At 34.6% G+C, this 25,386-nt stretch overlaps 1 protein-coding gene across 4 annotated transcripts in view; it reads right to left on the reverse strand.

The window, feature by feature from the left end:
* Nucleotides 1-25,386, reverse strand: part of LOC138702016 (HEAT repeat-containing protein 5B) — a 267,228-nt gene that overhangs the window by 72,100 nt on the left and 169,742 nt on the right. For 3 of the 4 annotated variants that reach the window (XM_069829495.1, XM_069829494.1, XM_069829492.1), the window contains exons 7-17: nt 25,197-25,357; nt 22,761-23,010; nt 21,529-21,672; nt 19,787-19,910; nt 17,596-17,722; nt 14,993-15,104; nt 14,700-14,818; nt 12,482-12,615; nt 12,282-12,391; nt 8,695-8,858; nt 3,051-3,083 (exon numbers count right to left, since the gene is read on the reverse strand). In XM_069829495.1, coding sequence (XP_069685596.1) covers nt 3,051-3,083; nt 8,695-8,858; nt 12,282-12,391; nt 12,482-12,615; nt 14,700-14,818; nt 14,993-15,104; nt 17,596-17,722; nt 19,787-19,910; nt 21,529-21,672; nt 22,761-23,010; nt 25,197-25,357 — 1,478 coding nt within the window. The remainder of the gene's footprint in view (nt 1-3,050; nt 3,084-8,694; nt 8,859-12,281; nt 12,392-12,481; nt 12,616-14,699; nt 14,819-14,992; nt 15,105-17,595; nt 17,723-19,786; nt 19,911-21,528; nt 21,673-22,760; nt 23,011-25,196; nt 25,358-25,386) is intronic. The other variant, XM_069829493.1, reaches the window with a different exon arrangement.

The raw sequence follows: 25,386 nt of genomic DNA on the forward strand, positions 1-25,386 counted from the left end.
GGAATTAACTTCCATAAGGATGCTACTTTGCAGACAATTCTTTGTAACATCAGTGACCATTAACAATGGCATAAAGTGACATGCTGGAATTTTGTATAACAAAAAAATACAAAAGACTTAAATTATGCAAATTCTTTTGTAATAATTGTCTATGGATGTTGAGTGATTATCATGCTCTGGAGTTCGTTGAATCTGTAGACAATGAAATTTTAGAAACAATAAATATTTAGACAATCAGGCAGCTTTCAGTTAGTACAGCAACTGGCTACGGACTGGAAGATCCCATTTTCAAGCCCAGATGATAATGGAATTTTTCCCATTGCCATAACTTTCAGAAGAGCCCTGAGTTTCACTCAGTCTTCTATCAAATTAAATACTGGATTTTTCCCAGGGGTAAAAGGTGGTTGTATCGTGGTGCCGACCACATCACCTCATTCTAGTTTCAAGGTCAAGAAAGTATAAACTTCACCTCCTCCATGTGTCCTCATGCCGTGTACAGAGAATAGCTTTCTTTTCTAAATATTATTAGCATACCTTTTTCGAAACGACAGTAACTCCTATAACCCTGTATTACAGATTTACAGCAAATAAAAATACCCTTTCTCTGAATGGGAGGACTTCAGATAAAATATGCTGGACATTTTTTCAGCCAGCCACGTGAAACTTCAGCTGCCATTTTAGCATATTTTATCATCAGGAATAATAAATTCCTCTTTTAGATGCTCTCATTTGAGAAATGGAATTCGAAATTCGACAGTAACAGAGTACAGTCAAGAAAAATTTTACGTTAACCATATATTGTAGTAGAAAATAAAATAAAAATTGTGTATGGACTATTTCATTTAAAATCGATCAGTAAAAAACCTCGCATTTTTTTAATACTCTAATTTTTTCCCTATTTATACACGATGCTGAGGAGAGTGCATTTTCAAAAATATAGTATCGAAAGTCAAACGGTTTTCGTACTATTGAGTGACAAATTTAGCGTATTTTATAAAAACAAGCCTTTTTCAGCGCTCAGAACTCTTGAACTGTTTACTGCAGAACATTGAACGGGAGCTCATTTTGAAGCTGACATTTGGTAGATTATGTTAAGAAGTAATCCTTGTTTTTATTGTATACAGAGAGACAGATAATCTGATTTTACTTACTTTTAGGCTTTTTGCCCATTTGTAAAAATGTAAAAAATATTGAGAAAAAACCTTGAATTACTAAGAGGGATTCGGCATTGTTTGCTTAGTGGCTCGGCAATAGTTTCGAGGGTATTAAATAAATTATATTCACACGCCTAGACTTGAACGGCGCAGTACCGCATAACTGGCCGAGAGATGAAGATAAGCGAGCATTGGGCGTCATTTTACTCCTGTGTTTATGAAAACTTGTGATAAAGCTAGCCCAGCTATGCGCTACTAGACGAAACATCACGTGTTTATGTCTTCTGGCCTTGCTTGCCTCGGCTAGCTACCGCCTCACAGTCAGCTGGTTAATTCACGCGTGTACTATTTATTTTCTTTATTTGATATTTTCAATACTTTCTTATCAATGGTGCACCAGTAAAAATATGTGATTCAATGCGGAATCTAACCATATATTTTAAAAATATTTTTTCGTGGACAAAGGTGTCTTAATGAAGAAAAATTTAAATTTCTCCATTTCCATGAAAAGTAAGAAAAATTGTTTACATGTCAATATAAACTTTAACTTCTCAGCATCAAAATAAACCATGATTTTGATCACTGGGTGAAAGGGTTTCAGAGCCACAACAGTTTAAAGTTGCTAATTTTATGAAAATACGATAAATTTAAATATTTTAAATTTAAACACTATGAAGTTCTGATGCCTCAAACTTTGCACAAAGCATTGTATCACAGTTCTCTACGTACAATAAGAGTTCCATTGTATTTAGAAATTGTAAGGTCAATTTTCTCTATATTTCGGTCGATTTGAGATGGAAAAGCCCATATACAGAGTGAAAGGGGTATAATTGCATTAATTTTAAGAATAGAATCTTTAGATTATAAGTAACCAAAACGTCAAATGTCATTTTGGTATTTGAATAACAGTTTAGCCGAAAAAAAAAAAAATTGTGTCTGAAATTTGACTCCAGTCTATTTATTGGTAAAATTATTGGTATTGAGTTGTATGAGTGGTAAGATATCAACACGAAGAACAAGCCGAAAAACTATTCCTGTGTGATTCCTTCGAAAAACACTTCATTTGTGTAATAACGTATAAAATTAACTGAGTAAAAAGGCATTTAGAATGTGACAGAAATTTAATGACTTAATTTTTTATGTTTTCGAAGAAATGAAAAAGGAATATTTTTTCCATCTAGTTCTTCACGTTGATAACTTACCACTCATACGTCTCAATACTCAATAGTTTTACCTACCATAAATGGGTTTAAAGCTTCAGACACAATTTGGGGGGGGGGGCTAAACTGTTTTTCAAATACCAAAATTACACTTGATTTTTTGATTACTTACAACCTAAAGATTCTGTTTTTAAATTAATGCAGTTATTCCTTTAACCTTGCATTTTGCTATTCTCTTCCTTTTATTTTTTCCATTTTACACTTTTACTCTTTTTCAGCATACCTGTAGTATCAGTATTCAAATTCCAAGTTTTTTTTTTTTTTTTTTTTTTTTTTTTTTCATCTATTGTATTCCATAGATCTTAAATTAGCATTGAAGCTTTAAGATGTGGAACAACTCAAGAGTTAAGCAATTTTTTGACGAGATGAAAATTATTGCCAATGTAATGTTTCAAATGTTGTTTAATATATTTCATGACCCTAACAAATGTAGAGTCAAATAAAATTCAAGAAGAAGTTAAAATAACGTTTTCATAATTCTTCTTTACATATAAATGTTTGCCTTATATATCCTTTCATAAAAATTTGTAATAATGTACTAGATCTACACATTATTTAACAATTCAACAACTGAATTTGAGGTTAAGAGGGACAATGAGAATAAGCTGTTACCAACAAACCACACTAGCAAAGCTAACCAAGACAAAGAGATGCAGATTAGTTGCCATGTACTCACATGATCTCCATCAGCCCTGCGGTTAGGCTCCATCTAGATGGATCAATGAAAAGAAAGTCCACCTGTTAATAATAATAGAGACCACCACCAACATACACAGGAGATACAAGTGAAGCCACTAAAAACGTGCAAGAATACAAGCATAACACATATGCAGTTATAATAAATACAACATTAAACTACAATAAATGTGTCTGATTTATTTTTAAAGCTACAATTGTAGGAAGTTATGAATATTTTCTCTGGTAACGAAAATGTTTCTGAATTTTAAATTCTAAGAATTTCCACCATCACAACAGTAAAATAATTACACGAAAATTAATTCAGGAGAGATAGTATTATATATGTGAATAATGATTATCTATTTGTAACAAGAAATATATATTGTAGCTTGAACACATCATGTTTCATATATGTATATTCTTTTTTTTCGTTGTTGGTAACTCTATAGCATCTATTAGATGCTTTATGATTGTGCTAACAGATGGAGTTACTTGTCAACAATGTGACGCTGAAACGTGTGTTCAGGTTACTGCCCAGCGACAGTCCTGATGTATTTTTTTTTTTACATTTTGATGATTGGTTAATTAATATTAACCCGGCACACTCACATTCATACAAATTTCCAGACTCTAGACACCTAGGTAATTTTTCTTCTTCAAGAAAAATTCACCGGGAGCTGAGTCCGGGAATCGAACCCGGGACCTCTGGATCTGCAAGCCATCATGCTGACCAACAGACCACGGAGGCAGTTTTATGTATATTCTGAAGTATTTAAGATACAACAATATTTTAAAACACAGTTCCAATGTCACTTAAATGTATTAATCCATACTGATTTTATTCCTTTATTGAAACAAAGGGTAAACAACTAAATCCGTGGTGCAACAGCCCATGGAGGGTCAGTAAACTGCTGGCCTCACATACGCAAACCTGAACTGAATGATCATTCAACTAGTATCAGGGTAACATGTCGTATACATAATAAAACCTACCACGGCCATTACAGATGACATACAAAACCAGATTTTGCTACTCACTGTAGTTCTCCAGTTTTTCAAAAAGCTGAGTGGGCACTGATCCAATACATAAGCCATACATGAAAAAATTTCTTCCCCAATGAGGACTCGAACTAACACTCATTCTCTATTGTATAATTAGACCACATGACTACAGAATCGAACAGAACAAAGTTTCAGGTAATGCATAATTTTATGATAGACGAGAGAAACAAATTTTAATGTATTCAATTGTTATTTCAGAAACCCGTATTGACCAAAATAGGCAAAATGGAATTAAATTTAGATTCATTCTGTTTATAGATATATGCATCATTTAGTGCAGAAATCTATAAAGTGATCTTTAACTACACTCCAATTTCATAGCTTTGAAAATCGAGTTTGGTGCAGAAACCCCTCAAATGCAGTGTGTCTGCTCTAAAATATGTAAAGTTGGTAGTGAGCAACTACTTTTTTTTTATATCTTGCTCGAAGTGTTGGTTCTCAAATCACAAATTAATAATGTAAGATTATAGTGAATCTCTTTCCACAACTTAATGAATTCTATAAAAATATTATTACAAAATATATATTATTTTAATGTACCGAAGTACATATGATATTTCCATGCAGATATTCTGCGTCATCGTACGATGAAAGAGTAATGGAACGGAGAAAAATTCTCTCCGGCACTGGGATTTGAACCAGGGTTTTCAGCTCAAACGTGCTGATGCTTTATCCACTAAGCCACACCGGATACCCATCCGGTGTCGGACAGAATCATCTCAGTTTAAGTTCCAACTCTTGGGTTCCCTCTAGTGGCCGCCCTCTGTACTATGTCATAGATGTCTATGAACGAAGGACTGAAGTCCACACATGTGACGTAGTGCAGAGGGCGGCCACTAGAGGGAACCCAAGAGTTGGAACTTAAACTGAGACGATTCTGTCCGACACCGGGATGGGTATCCAGTGTGGCTTAGTGGATAAAGCATCAGCACATAGAGCTGAAAACCCAGGTTCAAATCCCGGTGCCGGAGAGAATTTTTCTCTGTTCCATTACTCTTTCATCACATTATTACACAAATTTTAGTAATCTTAACAATCATCTAAATCAACAAATTTTTACATAAAATCGAAATAAACTGAAAAGCATTTCAATTTGGCCTGACTTTTCGTTTAAGCTTATTACATATACAGTACACATGAACACAAGTTTTGATAACTAATAAATGAAGAGGGAGTACATGCTCTAAAACTAATTCCATCATCAAAAGAAATTACTTGTATAGCTGACAGTAATGTCGGCTCTATAAAGCTATTTATTTTTCAATAACCAGTCTACTAAGCCCAGGAGATAATCAGCAACACAATTTTAAACACACAAGCATTTATCTCTGAACAAATAAATATAAAATATATTCCTTTAAATTCTATAATATCCTAGACATAGCTATATACAATTGTAAGCACCAGCAGATTTTGATGAATGATATGATCATCTAAGAATTTAATTTGGAAATGGTGTCTGTGAGATACATAAATATATAATGTATATACATTTTTTTTTTACTAATGGTGAGTAGTTGACTTACGCCATTCACCCAAATGAAGCCAGTTATGTAGACCAATTTACCGACAAAGTTGTTGTCCAGGGTGCGCCATAGGAGGCTGGTCTACGCTACACCCGTGATAAGATGATTACCAGTATGGAGATTTGTTGAGATGACACAGGGAACAAGAGTTCCTGGAGAAAACCTGTGTTACCTGGACCATGGGCTTGCTCAACACAAGTTATAAATCGAGGGTATGCTGGGGATCGAACCCGGGTGCACAAGATTATAAGTTCAGCGCTCTAGCCACTAGATAACTGTGGCAGCACATACATAAGTATTTTTTAAAATATTATTTTATTTTTTTATGCTCGACCATGCCGAAATGTAGTAATTATACACCTGATAGCAGTCCTTTAATGCATTAAAGTACACCTATTCATTAAAGTTCAGGTTTTCGATTATTCTCGGATATGCAATCGAAAGACAACTAGCAAAACATCATGCAGGCTGGAAATCCAATACTGTCGCAGAAGGTTTGTTCTGTTACTATAATAATTAGAGTTAATTATAAATAATATTCAAATAAATTCAATTTGTCATCTCGTTTTTCAATGTCGAATTCAATTTCAAGGTTATATCAAGTTTAACGTTTATCTTACTCTCGAATTTATATCAAGGTCGTCGACATTCGTTGCCCGGAAAAAATCAATACTTTCGCATCTGCGCACATCTCACAATTTACGAGATTGCACAAGGTCAGTTCGCTCCCCAGTCACATAACCATAACATGAATACTTATTAATAATTTCAAGTTAGAAATATGGTCGAGCATAAAAAGTCGTATGAAACTTGCTTATAATGATAATTAAGACGCTCATATGAAAATTATGAAACTCGCTTGCGCTTGTTTCATAAACATCCTCGCGTCTTAATTACTATCATTATAGGCTCGTTGCATAATGTACTATTATATTTGTATTAAAGGTCATTATGAATTATTCAACTGTTTAATATCATAATTTACAATACATTTTTAGCCAATTTCAGCGAGATTTTGATTATCAACTTATGAAGTCATTCTTGAAGTAGTAATAGAAAGAATCTTTGAATCTCCCTGGGTTTGAAATCATTTATAAATATTATGATGTATACAAATCTGGCTTTCAGGTATAGCTCCCTGTAAAGCTGACTTGAATAATTTCAAGGGGAAAATTGTTCTGGGACCGGGTATTGAATGTGGGACCTTTGGCTGAGCATGCCAACAATCTACGAGCTACTAAGGAACTTTACCAGACCCAGCTCAATTATTGACACAATTTTTTCCTTGAAATTATTCAAGTCAGCTTTACAGGGAGTATACCTGAAAGCCAGATTTGTATAATACGTGTTAAAAAAAACAGAAATTTAAGTCACACAGAGCTTGATGTACACTCAATGCTGGGGTATGTGGATATAAAGGGAATAATATCGAGCACGGGTCTGGTAGAGTTCCTGGGTAGTTGAGTCGGTATAGCATTGGTGTGCTGAGCCAAAGGTCCCAGGTTCGATACACGGCCCCAGAACAATTTTTCCTCTTGAAATTATTATGAAATGTATATTTACAAACACTTCATGATGAAGATGGTGATGATAACTACAAGACTAATGATGATCTTCAAAATCACTACTACATCAGACATTACTTAACATAAGTTTTCATACAGTAAAGAAGAAACTTTGATGCTACAAAAAGATCTATTTCGAAATTTTCGCGGAAAACAAGTTTTCAGTATCCTTGAGGTCGAAAAAAGTGGTTTTTGTTATGCCTTTTCTCTGTCTGTGTTCAGTAATTTTTTCTCATATTTGATCACATATTGCTCATATTCAATATCTAAAAGTCAATTTATCTAGGAATGATATATCTGGTGATAATTCTTAGTAAACTATAGTCACAACGCTGTTATTCCCGGCGTGACTCCTCCTCTTTGCTTACGTCTTAGGAAGTCAAGGCTCTATAAAGTCTAGGTAGGTAGTATCGTTCGCCATTTTTGTTCTTTCGTTGCCGAGCTACCAGACGAGGGATCTATTTGCCAAACTGTTACATATTATCATGTCGTAGCTCCTATGATAATAAATCAAACGCTCTGTAATTCAGCAAATAATTGAACGGCAAATAATGTCCTCGTGTGCTTTCTGTGAATGCCAACGAAAGAGCCAAAATGGCGGGCGATTATATTAAGTATTTATCGAGCCTTAGGAAATGTATGACGTCTTCATCAGCGAATTACAAGACGCACACGTTTAAATGTAGCTGATCTGCAACGTGATTGGCTGCCGGAAATTAGAGCGACGGGACTATAATTAATCATCTTTACTTGAAATCAAAAACACAAAATGGCAGTCCATTTCACGATTCAGCTAATGATCTTCTTTGCGATTTTGTGTATTACATAGAATAAATTATGATGGTGAAGTTAGTATCGACAGGGAAAGAAAAACAATGTTTTGCCAAGACAAATGAGTTATTTCAACCTATCTTAGAAGAGAGGTGTTGCCTGGACATTTAAAAATGTGGTTGGAAAAATCAAATAAAACATAACAAGAACATGATGGGGTATTATAGTTTCCGTAATAAAACGAAGAAAATACTAAGTTAGAATAACACAATAAAAACAACTTTAAGATTTTTTTTTCATGAATATTATGCCTATAATGTCAATATTAAATCAGAAAACATTAGTGACCAGAGAAGGGCAACGGATCACGAATTTTTTACATTACAAAATACTAAACTGCCTACATGCTCAGATAAGAAATAACATAATCGTCACCATATTTTTAATATAATCTAAACTCTTGAAAGCTTGCTGCAGGCTTGCTAGGAAAATTACTATATATGATATGTGCAATACATCGACACTTCCTTTACAATCACATCCAAAAAAGAATAAAACATAAGCTTATCTACCAACCATGCAAAATTAAGTGAAAAGTAGAGGTTAGAGAACACATGAAAATGCAAATACATTATACTGCTAAGAAATAAAACATTTAAATATAATGAAAAGAACAAAAGAGGAACATGATGCATTACTGGTGCAATATATTACAAACCTGATCTTCTATTGTACGATGATCTGTTTCCTGCAGCCATGTACCAAGTATAACCGAATCGTCTGCGTGGCATACAGTACGCAGTTGTGATGTTGTTGTGTTTGCTGGATTTTCAGTCAAAGTGAACTCAGCTACAAGCATCCGTAATAAATGTGTATATGAACCTACAAATTAGACACAAAGGAAATTTCCTTTATTACAGCAGAGGTAACAATTAAAGAAGCCACGTTTTTAGAAACACTATGCAATTATAATTTCATACCTTCAGACAAGACCACTTAGCAGTGCCACTACACTCCATGCCAGACCAGCAAGCTACTGTGCATTTGAAATAGGGAACTATGTTGATCATTTAACAATAGTTCTTGGAAGAAATATTTAAAGGGCCTTTGTATAATGCAATTCATCAGCAGGTACAGAATTATAAGCTTTAAACCAACACCGGTCTTGATTGGCAGTTACCGCTTGTCGCTGGGCTCGTGCAAACATACTACTATCCTGTTTGAAAGTGTCGATTGCCAATCTATCCGCTGATGTTTTTATTTTATTGGGTTATTTTACGATGCTGTATCAACATCTAGGTTATTTAGCGTCTGAATGAAATGAAGGTGATAATACTGGTGAAATGAGTCCGAGGTCCAGCACCGAAAGTTACCCAGCATTTGCTCGTATTGGGTTGAGGGAAAACCCCGGAAAAAAACCCCAACCAGGTAACTTGCCCCGACCAGGATTCGAACCCGGGCCACCTGGTTTCGCGGCCAGATGCGCTAACCGTTACTCCACAAGTGTGGATTCCGCTGTTGTAGTTTGTGTAAATATTGCGTGCTTTTTGTATACGAATAGTTTTTAGTTAGTTTAGTTCATCTTCAAATCGCTGTGTAAGAATAAGTCAGTGTAGTGCCTTCAATTTAGTTTGCTATTTCTTGTCGTACTGAAACAATGGACAAGTCGCCAGAATTCTTAAAAAATTGCGAACCCGGAAAAGAATATTGGGTTCCGACGAAAGAATTATGATGTTAAACGTGTATTTGTACTTTCGTACTGCCTTTTTATTCAATGTAACTGAAGCTGCTAAACATACGGTGTTAGCCACAAAATGTTACTACAAACTGGTGCTAACAATAAGATTTGTGATGAGTTACACTAATTTTATTCTTTAATTCTATTAATTAACCCTGACTTCATTTTTTTCTGTAGTTTTGTCTAATAATATAATAATAGCTTGTGCTATTCGACGACAAAAGTTACAATTACTTGTAGTCGAGGGAGGGAGAAGAGAAAAGCCGTGGGGTAACAACATACCCCACGTAAGCAGTAATGAGTCCAAAATAGGGTGGGCAGTCCAAAGTTAAATTGTGTGCGTGATGTAAAAGAAAACATATTTTTAGAATGGATAGTATACACAAGGAGTCCGTACGCTCTGCCGTACTTGCCCTCCCCCACACCCCTGGACAATTACTGTTACTGATTGTTTGGCTGTGGCTATGGTGTGAGGGTATGTTGTCTCACAAAGCCTGTAGTAACTTGCTGGTCTGACGCGGAGTTTAGTGGGATGTTAGTGGTGTTGCAAATGCGCATTAGTGGCGCTGCTTAATACACTAAATTTTTGTACAGTATTTTTCAGTCTTCCAGTGAACATGGACCTAGAAGGAAATTTTGCTCATACAGAGAAGGAATAGAGGAAAAATAAAGAGTCTAGGTCCATCGATTGGTTTTTGAAAGACAGAATCGAGGACTATTCCATACTTTGATGATTTACATCAGGACAATAAAAAGTTTTTCTTTTCTTTCGTATTTGTTTAAGGAATCATTTCAAGAGCTTCTAGCAGGAGTTACCAATGAAATTGGAAAAAAAAAAAAAAAAAAAGACATTGTGGCACAATTGGCTGTATACTGCTGTGGCGGTGTAAGGAATTGATGACCCAACAGTCGTCCATTAGCAGTGCCACAGATGCGCCACTCACATGCCACTAAAATGGTGACATGGCTGTGGTTCCGTTTGACACCTACAATTTAATTTCATGTATTGTGACAAAAAGTGCCACTTCTAGTGGCTGCCATCAGCAGTGAAGCCAACCACTCAGACTGTCTGCAGTGCTAGTTAAGGTACGGTCACACATCGCTACTTTTGCTGCGCAACTTTTGTACTGCAGCTGCAAAAGTTGCGTGTCATGTTCACACGTAAGCCAAAAGTAGCGCTGCATGCTACTTTTCATGCTGTGCAACCCGAGTGCAGCAAAAGTTGCAACTGGAGGTTGCGAGTCTGTTCACACACAAGGCGCTACTTTTGCAGCCGCAGTCATGCTCCAGGTTTCCATCTCCGTGTTGACTTCTCAATATACATTTTGTGGTTATGTTAGCATTATTAAGAAACTCATGCGAAAGCTTCCTTATCTATTATTTGCTTTTCTGTCGTATCTAGTATTCAGAAATTTACATTATTTTTACTATAAAGCTTTTAAAAACGCCTATATACTTAAATGATAACCAACAGTATATTCACGTAATCAATGTTGGCAACCCTCCTGTTTGAAACTACGCTACGGAAAATTTTAAAAATGAATTATATCGTCAGCAATTATGCTCAGACTGTGTTGTGCATTCAATAACTGTTACAAATAATTTATTTTCATCACATCTAACATTAAAATACATTCAAACAATAAAAGTACCATTGGCACATTTGGGTGGTAACACTGGTTGCAACCGCAGCAAAAGTTTCAACAAAACCGATATCAATAATGCTGCGGCTGCAACCCTGAGAACCCTGTTCACACGTCGCTACTTTTAAACTGCGTGCAGCATGAAAAAGTAGCAGGCAGCAGGTTCGGCAGCTGCTACTTTTCGGGTTTCACTGTTGTTCACACATCGTAGTATGAGAGTTGGGCAGTTTTTTATACTGCAGCGCTGCAAAAGTAGCGATGTGTGACCGTACCTTTATTCTGTGGCTGTGTCTGAAGGCCTTCACTTAAATCCATTATTCACAAGTGGCAACACTTCTAAAAGTGGCCTCGCCTGAAGGGGCTCTAAATTCGAAGATGATTAAAAAAAATCCTGCATTTAGTCAGTAGTTCAAAATCATTTAACACTGTAATCACTTAAATTAAATTAAAAGTCTAAACCAGCGGTCGTCAGCACAGAGCACCCTGGCGCTAGCGTCTCTTACCAGCGGAGAATACAGTGCACCATGGTGCGTTCATAGCTGCTAATGGGTATGCTCTCTACCTCTCCCTGCTGCACGACGGGGCACATGGGACAGCTCCGCTTACCCTTTGCACATTTCAGTGAGTGCTGACGACCACTGGTCTAAACGGTCCAAATAAATAACTAAAAATAAATAAATATGGTAACTAAAAAATAAATAAATAACTAAAAAATAATTAAATAACTAAAAATAATTGAATAATTAAAAATAATTAAATAACTACAAATAAATAAATAACTAAATAATTACATAAATAAATGAATAAATAAATAATAAAATAAATAAATAAATAAATAAATAAATAAATAAATAAATAAATAAATAAATAAATAAATAAATAAAATGTAGATTGATGTAATATTTAGCACAAAATATCACTTACCTTCAAATGCATGTGAGGGAAGAAGTGATAAAGTTTCATACAGTCTTAATCTCACCATGGCAGCTGGTGCCTTCAAGTGTTGACCATAAGTCTTCAGAACTGTAGATATGCTACAAGGAGGAAATGAGGTAAATTAACTATTATACCACAGTGTCTGCTCAAAGACAGGGTTTATGAACCTGAATATAAATCTGACTTACTTAGTTAGCATAGCTAAAGCAGATTCTACTGGAGTGAGCAATCTTCTAATGATGTCGTCGGTAACCAACTCGGGGCAGTTCTGAACAAAACTGTGCATTGCTGAAAGAGCTCCAGCTCTTCCTTCAAGGGTGACCTACATTAAATGACAAAAATAAAATTCACATTGTTAGATGAAGTGAAGGTGGTGGTGGTGGTGGTGGTGATGTTAGTGGTGATAATATCATCTTATATTTAATAGTTGAGCCGATAAATCTAAATCTATTTCTTCAGTAATTATTAAATTCTTACTCAACAATATATGGTTGCAGAATGCAACTTAAATTAAAAGTAACAAGAAAAAATTAACAGAAGATGTCCACGAAAAGATTGGTTGTACATTTACACAGACTGCTCTCTCACAAATTAAAATGAAAGAGCCGGAGAAGAAGCTACTTGCCTATACTTCTCCTTCTATAAAAATGTGGGCAAATATACCGTATTTACTCGTGTAATAGACGCACTTTTTACCATAATTTTTCGATTAAAAATCCAGGGTGCGTATTATATGCAAGGAAAAAATTTTAGGGGAAAAATCGTAACTGTCTGACATCCCATGTGATAATCACAAAGCTGGTTTCGACATTGGATTCACACAATGTTGTGTGTGCGCGCGAATTTTGGAACATTCTGTCTATAACATTTCTGTAGAAATGTGTAATATACCATAAAAACACATATTGAAAACAAAAAGATATGATCTTAATAAAAATTATAACCTAACTCCCTGCATTCCACTATAAAGATAGGCAAGAGAATTATCTTATGGCTAGGCATGAAGTAACGTTTCTAAAGGTACGGTCACACGTCACTACTTTTGCAGCGATGCAGTACAAAGAACTGCGCAACTCTCGTACTGCGATGTGTGAACAACGGTGCAACCCAAAAAGTAGCGGCTGCCGAACCTGCTGCCCGCTACTTTTCCATGCTGCGCGCAGCTTAGAAGTAGCGACGTGTGAACAGGGTTCTCAGGGTTGCAGCCGCAGCATTTTTGATATCGGTTTTGTTGAAACTTTTGCTGCGGTTGCGACCAGTGTTGCCACCCAAATGTGCCAATGATACTTTTATTGTTTGGATATATTTTAATGTTAGATGTGATGAAAATAAATTATTTGTAACAGTTATTAAATGCACAACACAGTCTGAGCATATTTGCTGACGATATAATTCACTTTTTTAATTTTCTGTAGCATAGTTTCAAACAGGAGGGTTGCCAACATTGATTACGTGAATACGCTGTTGGTTATCATTTAGGTATATGGGCGTTTTTAAAAGCTTTATAGTAAAAATAATGCCAATTTCTGAATACTAGTTAGGACAGAAAAGCAAATAATAGATAAGGAAGCTTTCGCATGAGTTTATTAATAATGCGAACATAACCACAAAATGTATATTGAAGGTTGCAACTTTTGCTGCACTCGGGTTGCGCAGCACGAAAAGTAGCGTGCAGCACGCTACTTTTGACTTACGTGTGAACACGACACGCAACTTTTGCAGCTGCAGTACAAAAGTTGTGCAGCAAAAGTAGCGATGTGTGACCGTACCTTAAGGACATGAAACGTCATACTGGAGTGCCAACTGGGTATGTGTTCATTAGCAAAACTTATCCTTTAACACCTAGTATCAGTCTACACCTGTGGAGTAACGGTCAGCGCATCTGGCTGCGAAACCAGGTGGCCCGGGTTCGAATCCCAGTCGGGGCAAGTTACCTGGTTGAGGTTTTTTCCGGGGTTTTCCCTCAACCCAATACGAGCAAATGCTGGGTAACTTTCGGTGCTGGACCCCGGACTCATTTCACCGGCATTATCACCTTCATATCATCCAGACGCTAAATAACCTAGATGTTGATACAGCGTCGTAAAATAATCCAATAAAAAAAAAAAAACACCTAGTATCAATTCCAAAGTCTGCATCAAATTCATGAGAATAATATACTGTAGCTCATCAAAAAGTAATCTTTAGTGGCAGTATAACGGAATACAGAAGGAAAAAAAAAAAAAGTACTCTGAAGTCACTTTGGACTTGGAATTACTTTTCTGTGTCTTCACTTTTACATTGGCAACAAAACACAGTATAAAGTGAAAAGTAATATGTCACTGAAAAGTATTCTAGATATTTGTGCGTTTTCTTACAGAAGTAGAAATAAATACTATTAAGTTCAAGGAAAAGAAATAAACTCACCTGCCACGTAAATGCATCTCCTCTTGCCTTCTCAGATTCCAATTCTTTATTTGAACGTGGGAAAGAGTTCCTCCATAATAGTAACATACGAGGTAATAAGCCACGTACCACAGGAACACCTTGAACAAATGTTACTCTCTGTAAGACTCAAATGTTGTTAAATACTGTGACAATATCCTGAACTTTTAATAACTATCTCGTTTCACGTTTCTTCCACCGTACATTATTATCCATTCTTGTTAAACTTAAGTTACTACAAACTTCGACTTACTTTTAATCTCTATTAAACTCACCTAATGTCATAATAGCACCAATTAACAACCAGCCGGCCTGTGTCCTGTTTAAAGATAATCTACTGTTTTGACTGGCACTGCGTAAGAGCTCTTCAGCTGTATTGAATATCACCTTTGGAGAGGGAATAAGGAAAAATAAAATTAATGTCTTTCGTGTTTGTATTCTCTCGTAAAATTCATGCAACTTACATAATATTAATTTGTTAATTCGATTTTGCATATTTACAAACTGTTGTATGATGGATTAGTAAAACTTTTCGACAGAGTTAGCAGAGCTTTGATTATCGTGATCTTCGACTGTCATCATTTCTACTAATTATCGTTCGCTATTTAATACCAAGAAACTCTCTTATTACCGAAACTCTAATAACCATCAATTTTGTCAGATTATGTACTGCTACATTTATCTGAATAACATTTGATTCTATTTCTTGTAGGTATGAATGAGAAAATTTTGTAGTGATCATGCGTTTTATTGAGGAATATGAGAAATTAAATTTAGATTTTTGTTTTATTGTTGTGCCTTTCTTGGCAAGTGTGTCTGCGGTTTCATTCCCCATGACTCCACAGTGTGCTGGAATCCATTGGAGACGGACAATCTTATTAACATTTTGGAGTTGTGTCAACATTTTGTAGCATTTCCTTATTTTTGTTGACTTCTTTGTAGCATTTGAACATATTCCCTGAATTGCAGCTTTAGAATCTGAAAGAATTACTGTCTTGTTATATTTATTTAAGGGAAGATTTAATAATTGTCGGAGAGCAATGTGTATAACCTCTATTTCACCATCATAATTTGTTGTGTCTCTGCCAACAGAATGATAAAAGGAAAAATGTGTACATGTAACTCCAGCTCCAGTAAGGTTTTCTGTGGTTGATCCATCAGTATATATGTGTAGCCATTCTTCTGTAGGGTATCTAGTATTGATCGTTTCTAGTGTTAGAAGTTTTTGTATTTCTTTTGGTGCGTCTGATTTACATATTTCCTCTGTTAATTCCAAACTGAAGATACGTTACAATAATTCTAATGGATTTTCTCTTATAAGTAAATTTTCTCTTGTGTTAGGAATGCTCAATTTAGATTTAATCTGGATTAAAATGGATTACACTAATAATATTGGAAAGCACGACTGCTAATGGCTTCATTGCCAAATGCAAGGCACTAGACAACAACAACATTTATCTGAATAAATATTAACATTTGCACAATCTCGATCATCCAGTCACGTGCTCCAGTGTCTTGTTTTGTAGGCTCACTGTCCTTGTAACATAGACATCGACAAGAGTGTCAACTGTTAATTTCATTCTAAAATATGATGTCCCACTGAAACATAGCATTTGGCGTTTACTCAGTTTTACATATTAAGCTTCTCTATAATAATTTTATATTAAACTAAGTAAATGTGATAGTGTCGAGGGATGATATTTTTTTGTAATATATAATTTTATTAAAAATTATAACCTAAAAAATTATGTGAGTAGGTTTTATTTATGGAACGAAATGTCACTATAACATGGGTTTGAATTACTCAAGTTACAAGTATAAATTGTTTTAATAGCTATCGCAGTTTTCTGGAACAAATTTAGGGTGATTATTTCGCTCATGCACCAATTTACTAATGGATTGTAAAAGTCTGTTGAATTTCAACATCACAGCTACCAATCACTGCAACACTGTCGATTTTGTATCATCATTTTTGTCTTGCAAATGTTTCGCAGTTGTTTCTAGAAATCAATGAGGAACATCACAACCTTAATAACAATAAAATCAGAAATAATCAATCAATATCAATTTTCTCAGCACCAAGTATACCCAATAAATTTACCTTTACAGAATGTGGCTTGAATAATTATACATTTATTAAATTTCCAACTTCTTAAAGTTCATTATATAATAAAAATAAATATTTTCATATTCTATAATAGGTAAGAGGAGGCCATGCAGTAGCATCACGGTTAAGGCATAATGCTGCAATCTGGAAGATCGTGGGTTCGATTCCTGATGGGGTCATGGATTTTTCCTTTGATCTAGAACTAATTCTTCCAGCCGCACTATGGTCCTAGGGATTACTCAGTCTCTAACAGAAATAAGTACCAGGAGAATTTCCTTGGGAGTAAAGGTGGTGGGCATGTAGAGCTAACATCTCTACTGCTATTAAATGCCGAGTGTCTGTAAAAGTGGCAGCTTAACCTCTCATCACCATCTGGGCCGATTTGGTGTGTCATGGAACTCACCTTACCTTTATGACAGAATAATTAGCACTAGCTCTATTAGTATTTGTAAATAAACATTTTAATTCATTCTTTACGAATTCGAATGAAATATGATGCCTTGCAAGTGATTTTTTACAAAATTAATTAATTAGTTATTATTATATTCGCGAAACAGTCGTATTAAAATATGAAGTGAGAATTTATCAACAAAATGAAAATAACTTGTGATATTAGTATTACTTATGATAATCGAAGCTCCACTATAAACACATTTTTTTTTTTGTGATCAATCTTCCGAAATACAAGAGTATTAAAGATTATATTTGACAGTAGAGAAAATGGATAAAGACAGAAAATAATTATGATCATTAACTTATCAATAATAGTACCTTGCCCTTAGTATGTGGCACACCCAGAGGAGATAATCTAACACCACCCAAAACAGCTGCAAGAGCACCACTGTAGCCTGCGATAGCTTCAGGAGATGTACGCATATTTTCTATTCCTTCCACACATCTGTTTACCACAAGGTAAAGTAAGGATACATTAAAATTAGAAGCATATTCAGCAAATTACATTCATATAAAGGACAGCCCTCATGCTCTGAAGAAGAAATATATAATATGTAAAATAATCGAAAATGATAATACAGTAGAACCCTGTTTATCCGTCACCCTATTAACCGATTGGTGGATTATCCGACTGTCTTTCTCTCGCTTTTTTTCCTACAGAAATATATGTAGTATGCTACTGTTCATTATATTAGCAAGTTATTTTTCTAGAGAGGACTATTACAAGACTTTACTCTTACACAGTATGGTCTACTGTTCTAGTTGTCGTACTGTATAACTTCTATATAAAATGTCTTCCACGAGTATCAAAAGAAATTGTGTTGTGCTAAGTAGGCTAAAAGTGCAAATAACTGAGTGGTTTCAGGAAACGAGAAGCTGTGGCACATCTCAGAATACCGAGATTGGAGTCACAGCCGTGTGCAATTTAATAAAAATCAAGGATGGCATATATAAAGTATGTAAATCTACAATATGAGACCTCCATTATTCCTATCTTTCCACAGATAGCCGTTACAATAAATTTTCTTGCCCCTAAAATCCTGTTGTTAACAACCAGACTTATATCTGTGAATTTCTGATCCACTACCTAGCGTGTTCAATACAAGACCATAGAGGAAACTTCGTAAGCATTATTCACTAAATTTATAAAAATCTTTTATGGTACAGATTATCCGATTTTTTCGATTAGCCGTTCAGCCCACCCCCTTCATTACCACGGATAATAGGGGTTCTACTGTACAAATAAAAATTATGACACACGCAGACCCGAATGCACACAAGAACACATATAGATAAATGTATGTATACATATACATAATTGTAGGTACATACTCAAATTTGTATACTATATACCAATTATGTACACCAATTACGGCACTATTTTTGTTAGTAGGAGGGCAGCATATGAGAGGTATATATACAAATTTTAAGAAACAAAAGAGTAATTAAGATTATCCATATAACATGTTTATAATTCATATCTGTAATGCACAGTAAAAGAGGCGTATGTCATAAATTGCAAGTTTTCAGTAGAGCAAAAGGAAAGTTCAAAATGAGAACCACTATCATTATGATGGGCACTCCACATCATTATGGAAGAGGATAGATATGCAGTAGAATCTCAATAATTCACATGGCGATTATAACTCAAAACCAGCAATTTCTGACTTACACCTTTTTTTTTTTTTACCACGCACCTTAGATATAAAATGGCTTGAAGTTCAAATAAAATTGTCATTAAACATTATATACGTAGCAATAAGCTTAAATAAAACAGGGCATCTGTTATCTCACCACCAAGAATGATGAATTACCATACATAACTTCAGAGTACACAATAAATGAAAACTATGTAACCTCGTAAATTTACAAAATCAGAAGAGGCAAATGAAAAATAACATATATTATTAATAAATTGTGTCACAAAAATAAAATGGAAACTGTAATAGAAGAGAAGAAAGAAGAAAATATAAGTCGTAACATATCTGTCTTTCCTTTTATGAGCAAGACTACAAAAAAAATAAGAGAACATGGACATTATGACGAAGAGAAAAGAAGCGACTAAAAGCATTTGAAATGTAGATATGGAGAAGAATGAAGCATGTGAAATGGACAGACAGAATAAGAATGAAGCTGCGTTGGAAAGAGTGGGTGAAGAAAGAATGTTACTGAAACTGATCAGGAAGAAAAAAAGATATTGGTTGGATCACTGGCTGAGAAGAAACTGCCTACTGAAGGATGCACTGGAAGGAATGGTGAACGGGGGAAGAGTTTGGGTAGAAGAAGATATCAGATGATAGACAACATTAAAATACAATATATGGATCATATGCAAAGACTAAGAGGAAGGCAGAAAATAGGAAAGATTGGAAAATGCTGGGTTTGCAGTGAAAGACCACTATGTATGTATGTATGTATGTATGTATGTATGTATGTATGTATGTATGTATGTATGTATGTATGTTACACGCAATTAAACAGAGTGATATTTTGTATTAAAGAAGCCAACCTGTCAATGAGAGGTGTTATCTGACTAGGCACAGCTACACAGATGCATCGAAGGCACCAAGCAGCTGCGAGTCTTGCAGCCTGGCAGGGATGAACCAGCACTGCCATTATTGCCTCGATCAAACCTGTAAATAATATTACTTTTAACCTTAAATCTCTTAAGTTTAAACTGACGTCATTCACAAAGGAATTATGAAGTTTGTATACGAGGAAATATTACAAATACTACAGACACATATATACTTCCTGTTATTTTATGTCAGTGAAAAGGCTTCCGTAATAGCTACTGTAGTAATTATTGAACAATTTTTACTGTCTCCAAAATACTATATCGAAAGAAAAACAAGAAAAATAGAAGAAAAAAGAAAGAAAGAGGGAGATGCAAGAAGGATGGATGAATGAATGAATGAATGAATAAATAAATAAATAAATAACGACTGTAAATAAATAAATAAATAAATAAGTGGTTAAGTGAATAATTGAATAAGTCAATTCGTGAGAAAGTGAATGAATGATTAAATGAATGAATAAGTAAATAAACGAGTAAATAAATAAATAAATAAATAAATAAATAAATAAATAAATAAATAAATAAATAAATAAATAAGTAGTTAAGCAAATAATTGAATAAGTCAGTTCGTGAATAAGTGAATAAATGAATGAATAAATAAGTAAATAAATAATTAACTACGTAAATAAACAAATAAATAAATAAATACATAAATAAATAAATAAGTTGTTAAGTAACACCTGAGTTAAGTGAATAATTGAGTAAGTCAATTCATGAATAAATGAATAAATGATTGAATGAATAAATGAGTGAATGAATAAATGAGTGAATAAATAAATAAATAAATAAATAAATAAATAAATAAATAAATAAATAAATAAATAAATAAATAAATTCATTTAACCCATAGTTATAAGACTCAAACATCACCTAATATGCAACTTAGGTATTACTAGGCCGATAAAAAGGAGAAATTTAGTACAGAGGCTCTAATTTAGGCTTGGAAGTCTTTAATGTGCGGAAAAAGTCCGACATGGGACACATGGTTTAAAGTTCCTTCTAAAGGAGATGCGTTCCGGACTTTTGTAACCTGAAAATGCCATTGATGCTAGCTGGGTTTCAACCCGAAACTCTTGGGTGTAGAAGAGAGTGCTTTACCAATTGATCACTGAGGGCCAAAAATAAATAAATAGATAATAAATAAATAAATAAATAAATAAATAAATAATAAATAAGTATATAAATGAAGACATCAGAAACAAAGCTAATAAAAAGTACACTTATGATTTCAAAAGCACTATTCTGATCATCTGAACAAGTTCTGTCCTTCGTAATATCTTCATGTATGTGCATGCCTGCAGGTATGTGTGTGAAAGGCAGGGAGAGAGTGCACGGAAAATATAAACATTAATTTCTGATACATACAAATTATTTTACAAATTTCTTGGATACTGAACAAAATAAATGGCGAAGATAAAGATGTATCAAGATGTAGCCCTATAGTAAAGAAGAGCCATTCTTTACATCGTTGCATAAATAAAAATTATGGCAGAATTTGCAAATGTATTGTATTGGTGAGAGTGAAGAGTCAAATGCTGAATTTTTTAATATGGTCAGGTTATTAAGTGAAGCCAAATTGTAATTACATTGGTACTGCATAATACGAGTAATTTTAATGGACGTATGTTACTTGTATGTGCAAATACAACAGATTCTAGGCTTCTGTGACTTACTCAGAGACTGGTCAGTGAGAAGATTACTGGCTGTGGTTCCAAGTGCAAGGATAATGCTTCCCATTTCTTGTAAAGCACATACCAGTAGATGCTGACTGAAGAGTGTTTCCTGGTTACAATCCTTTGCATTTTCAGGATTGAAATCTGCAAAAGACAACAGATTTAGAGGTCAGAGATAAAATTAATGAGAAACTCATTAAGAACATAGATCAGTAACATGAAATACAATATTTTATCATACAGCATTCCTCGGTATCAATAAGTTTAATTTGAAAACCATCTGTAACTTATCGAATTTTATTCGAAGGAATTAAAGAAAAGTTTCTGAATCATGACAAGAAATATGAGTTAAAAGAGGATTATGCTGACTGTTAAGTTTTACTACGTCATACTACTTTTGACCAATAAAAGGTACGAAAGGACGTCTTTCAACCAATCAGGGCTACTTATCGCACAATTTTATCGCTTCCCTAGCATTTGTTTAATTTTATCGCTTTCCTAGCATTTGTTTTTATTATTACCCTAGCATTTTTTTCTTTGTTTGCCAACATTTCAAACTGCAAATTCTTTACAATACTATAAAACATGCTTTGCGACCATAATTTGTTTCCCGCATAGATAGTTGACTGAAAATGGCGGCTCTGTTCAAACATTTTGGTGAAGGTAACATTAGTGAAATAGAATTTTAGTAAGTCTATTAATATCTATTTTATTGTATTAGAGTATTTTATTTCTTCTAATCTTTATATACTTTCTCCTGTTTTATCACCTTCCTATCATTTGTTTCTTTGTTTGCCAACATTTCAAACTGCAAATTCTTTACAGTACTATAAAACATGCCTTGCGATCGTCATTTGCTTACAGCATAGACAGTCAACTGAAAATGACAGCTCTGTTCAAACGTTTTGGTGAAGGTGACATTCGTGAAATAGAATTTCAATATGTCAATTAATATTTTATTGTATTAGAGCACTTTATTTCTTCTAATCTTTATATACTTTCTTCTAATCATGTAATAGTCAATTAAATCCCACTCGAATTTTGATTTTCTCTAGATAAATCAAAACCTCTAGTGAGATTACTGTTGAAAAAAAAAAATATTAATAGAGTCCTATAATATTTTCTGTGGTGCACTAGAAACTTATCAGTCCTCTCCCTATCATAAATAACATAAACTTCTCAAATGTGTAATCGACATAATGAATAAAAATTCAAGTGTGCAGTATACTAACCAATAGAATTCATCTGCTTGATAACAATATGCGCTATCTCCTTACAAGCAGAGGCTTGTGCTTTCTCTCCAAGCATACGGCCCAAAATACTTCTGAGAATGAAATTTATGCACTTGCGGGAGTACACAGCATCTACGTGTGACGAAGCTGCTTTTGGATTAGCTACCAGATCCAGAACATGCGTCAATACCGTTGTGATGTTCCTCTCCAGCCACACACCTCCCAGTATTTGTACAAAGATCACATATGCCTAAACAACAGAAATAATCTTATTAAATGCTACAAGACACACTTCACGACAATGATCAATGCGTTGGTTGGTCAGATAGAGTTGGGTTGGAACACTGGGGTGCAAAAGAACTGAAATTATATTGTTTTCCGAGGACTTCAGAAAATATGGCAAGGTGGAAAGCAATTTTCCTGAGATTAGTTTAAAAACATGTAAATACGATTTTTATAACACGTTCACGTTATTATTTAATATGAATTAATTTTAAATTATTCATATTATACTTTCATTTTACAACGAAATTGCAGTTTATAATCTTTAATTCTTTATTTATTTATACTGGCAAATTAATGCCATAGGGTCTTCTCTTACACTCTACCAGGTTACAAAGTATACAATCAGTTAAAATTTAACAAAAAGTTAAAGAAAAGAATACTAACATATTACAAAAAAAATAATAATAGCATAATAAAATCGACACTAAACAACATGAAAATAATACAATAATAGAAAAAAGAAAGTAAAATACATTGGAATATAGTAAAAGCAACTCATTTAGTATAAATGGTTAATATGGAAAACGTAAGGTAGAATATAACAAAATGGAATGTAATAAAATAATAATAAAAAAGAAAAGAAATACGAATATTAAATAAAATTCACAATAAAAAGGCTATGCTAATAAATTCATTGGCTGATAAAGGGAACAAAAAGGGGAAAGGAAGGAAAGAAATATATAGCCTATACTTTTACAAAACTATCGCAGAAAAAAGGGCTTATAACTGAAAGGAATCTGAATTGAAAAAGTGCAATTTTAATTTATTTTTGAAACTAGACAATGTCCGATAGTCTCTGACATATAATCGATGGTATTCAGGTAAAAGGGCTTATCCCTCAAAAGAAAAAATTTTCAGAAACAGCTGTAAATAAATTTTAACATATTACTGTTGTTACTATGATGTACCGAAGTACATATGATATTTCCGTGGAGAAATTCTGCATTACCATATAGTGAAGAATGGATAGAACAGAGAAAAATTCTCTCCGGCATCGGGACTCAAATCCGGGTTTTCAGCTCTATGTGCTGATGCTTTATCCACTAAGCCACACCGGATTCAAATTCCGTTGCCGGATTGAATTCTTCTCAGTTTAAGTTTTACCTCTCTGTTCCCCTTTGGTGACCTACCCTCATGTACTGTCACACAGTATGTGACAATGGCACATTGTCCAACACTACTCTTGATTTCACAAGTAAAGAACCTTCGTTGCAGGGTTGGGTTCAAGAAGCCATAAATCTGACTGACACGCTCTCCCAATTAGTGAAACTGTGGACAAAGATACCGCCAGGAGACCGCTGAGAATGCTGTGTTGTGAATTTTCCATTTTTGAAAGAATCCAACCAGTTGCAAAAGAAAATACATTTAAAGAGTCAAGCTAAGAGCAAATGTGGCAACAGCTGAAAGTTTTAGCAAGTCAACTTCCCCTAACTGGCCTGTCAATCACTGTCATCTGTGCAGAAGTGGTGTGAGGCCAGGGTTCTTTACTTGTGGAGCTGAGAGTATGTACAGAGGTGCACTTATTACGAGTGACTAGGTGGTCAGGGTCCGACGGAACATGGCGCCGTCTTGAATGATGAAGTGATTACTCATGCTATCATATTTTTTATTTTAGTTGGTTATTTAACGACGCTGTATCAACTACTAGGTTATTTAGCGTTGATGAAATTGGTGATAGTGAGATGGTATTTGGCGAGATGAGGCCAAGGATTCGGCATAGATTACCTGGCATTCACTTTACGGTTGGGGAAAACCTCGGAAAAAACCCAACCATGTAATCAGCCCAAGCGGGGATCGAACCCGCGCCCGAGCGCAACTTCAGACCGGCAGGCAAGCGCCTTAACCGACTGAGCCACGCTGGTGGCTTTATCATATTATCATATTACTATGATGTACCAAAGTACATATGATATTTCCGTGCAGGAAATCTGCATTACCATATGGTGAGGAATGGGTAAAATGGACAAAAATTCTCTCTGGCACTAGGATTCGAACCGGGTTTTCAGTCCTACATGTTAACTGATAAGGATTCTATCCGGCATTGGAATTTGAATCCGGTGTGGCTTAGTGGATAAAGCGTCAGCACGTAGAGTTATTTCATGTGTCGGTAACAGAATTACACAATAATAAAACACGATAACCTGTACTTACATGTGTTACACCAACACGGACTTCCCTATTGACCCCAGAACTGCCTTTGATCATCTCTCCGGTACCCTTTAGGAAGCCAACACCTCCTCTTAAGAAGCCTGACATCAGTACACCTAAGGCCTCTTCTAAAGATATAGGCTTGAATCCTTTATTCTGATGTGCTGTAACAGAGCATCACAAGATTATTAAG

Source organism: Periplaneta americana, chromosome 6, assembly GCF_040183065.1.
Source record: "Periplaneta americana isolate PAMFEO1 chromosome 6, P.americana_PAMFEO1_priV1, whole genome shotgun sequence".
Classification (NCBI taxonomy): domain Eukaryota; kingdom Metazoa; phylum Arthropoda; class Insecta; order Blattodea; family Blattidae; genus Periplaneta; species Periplaneta americana.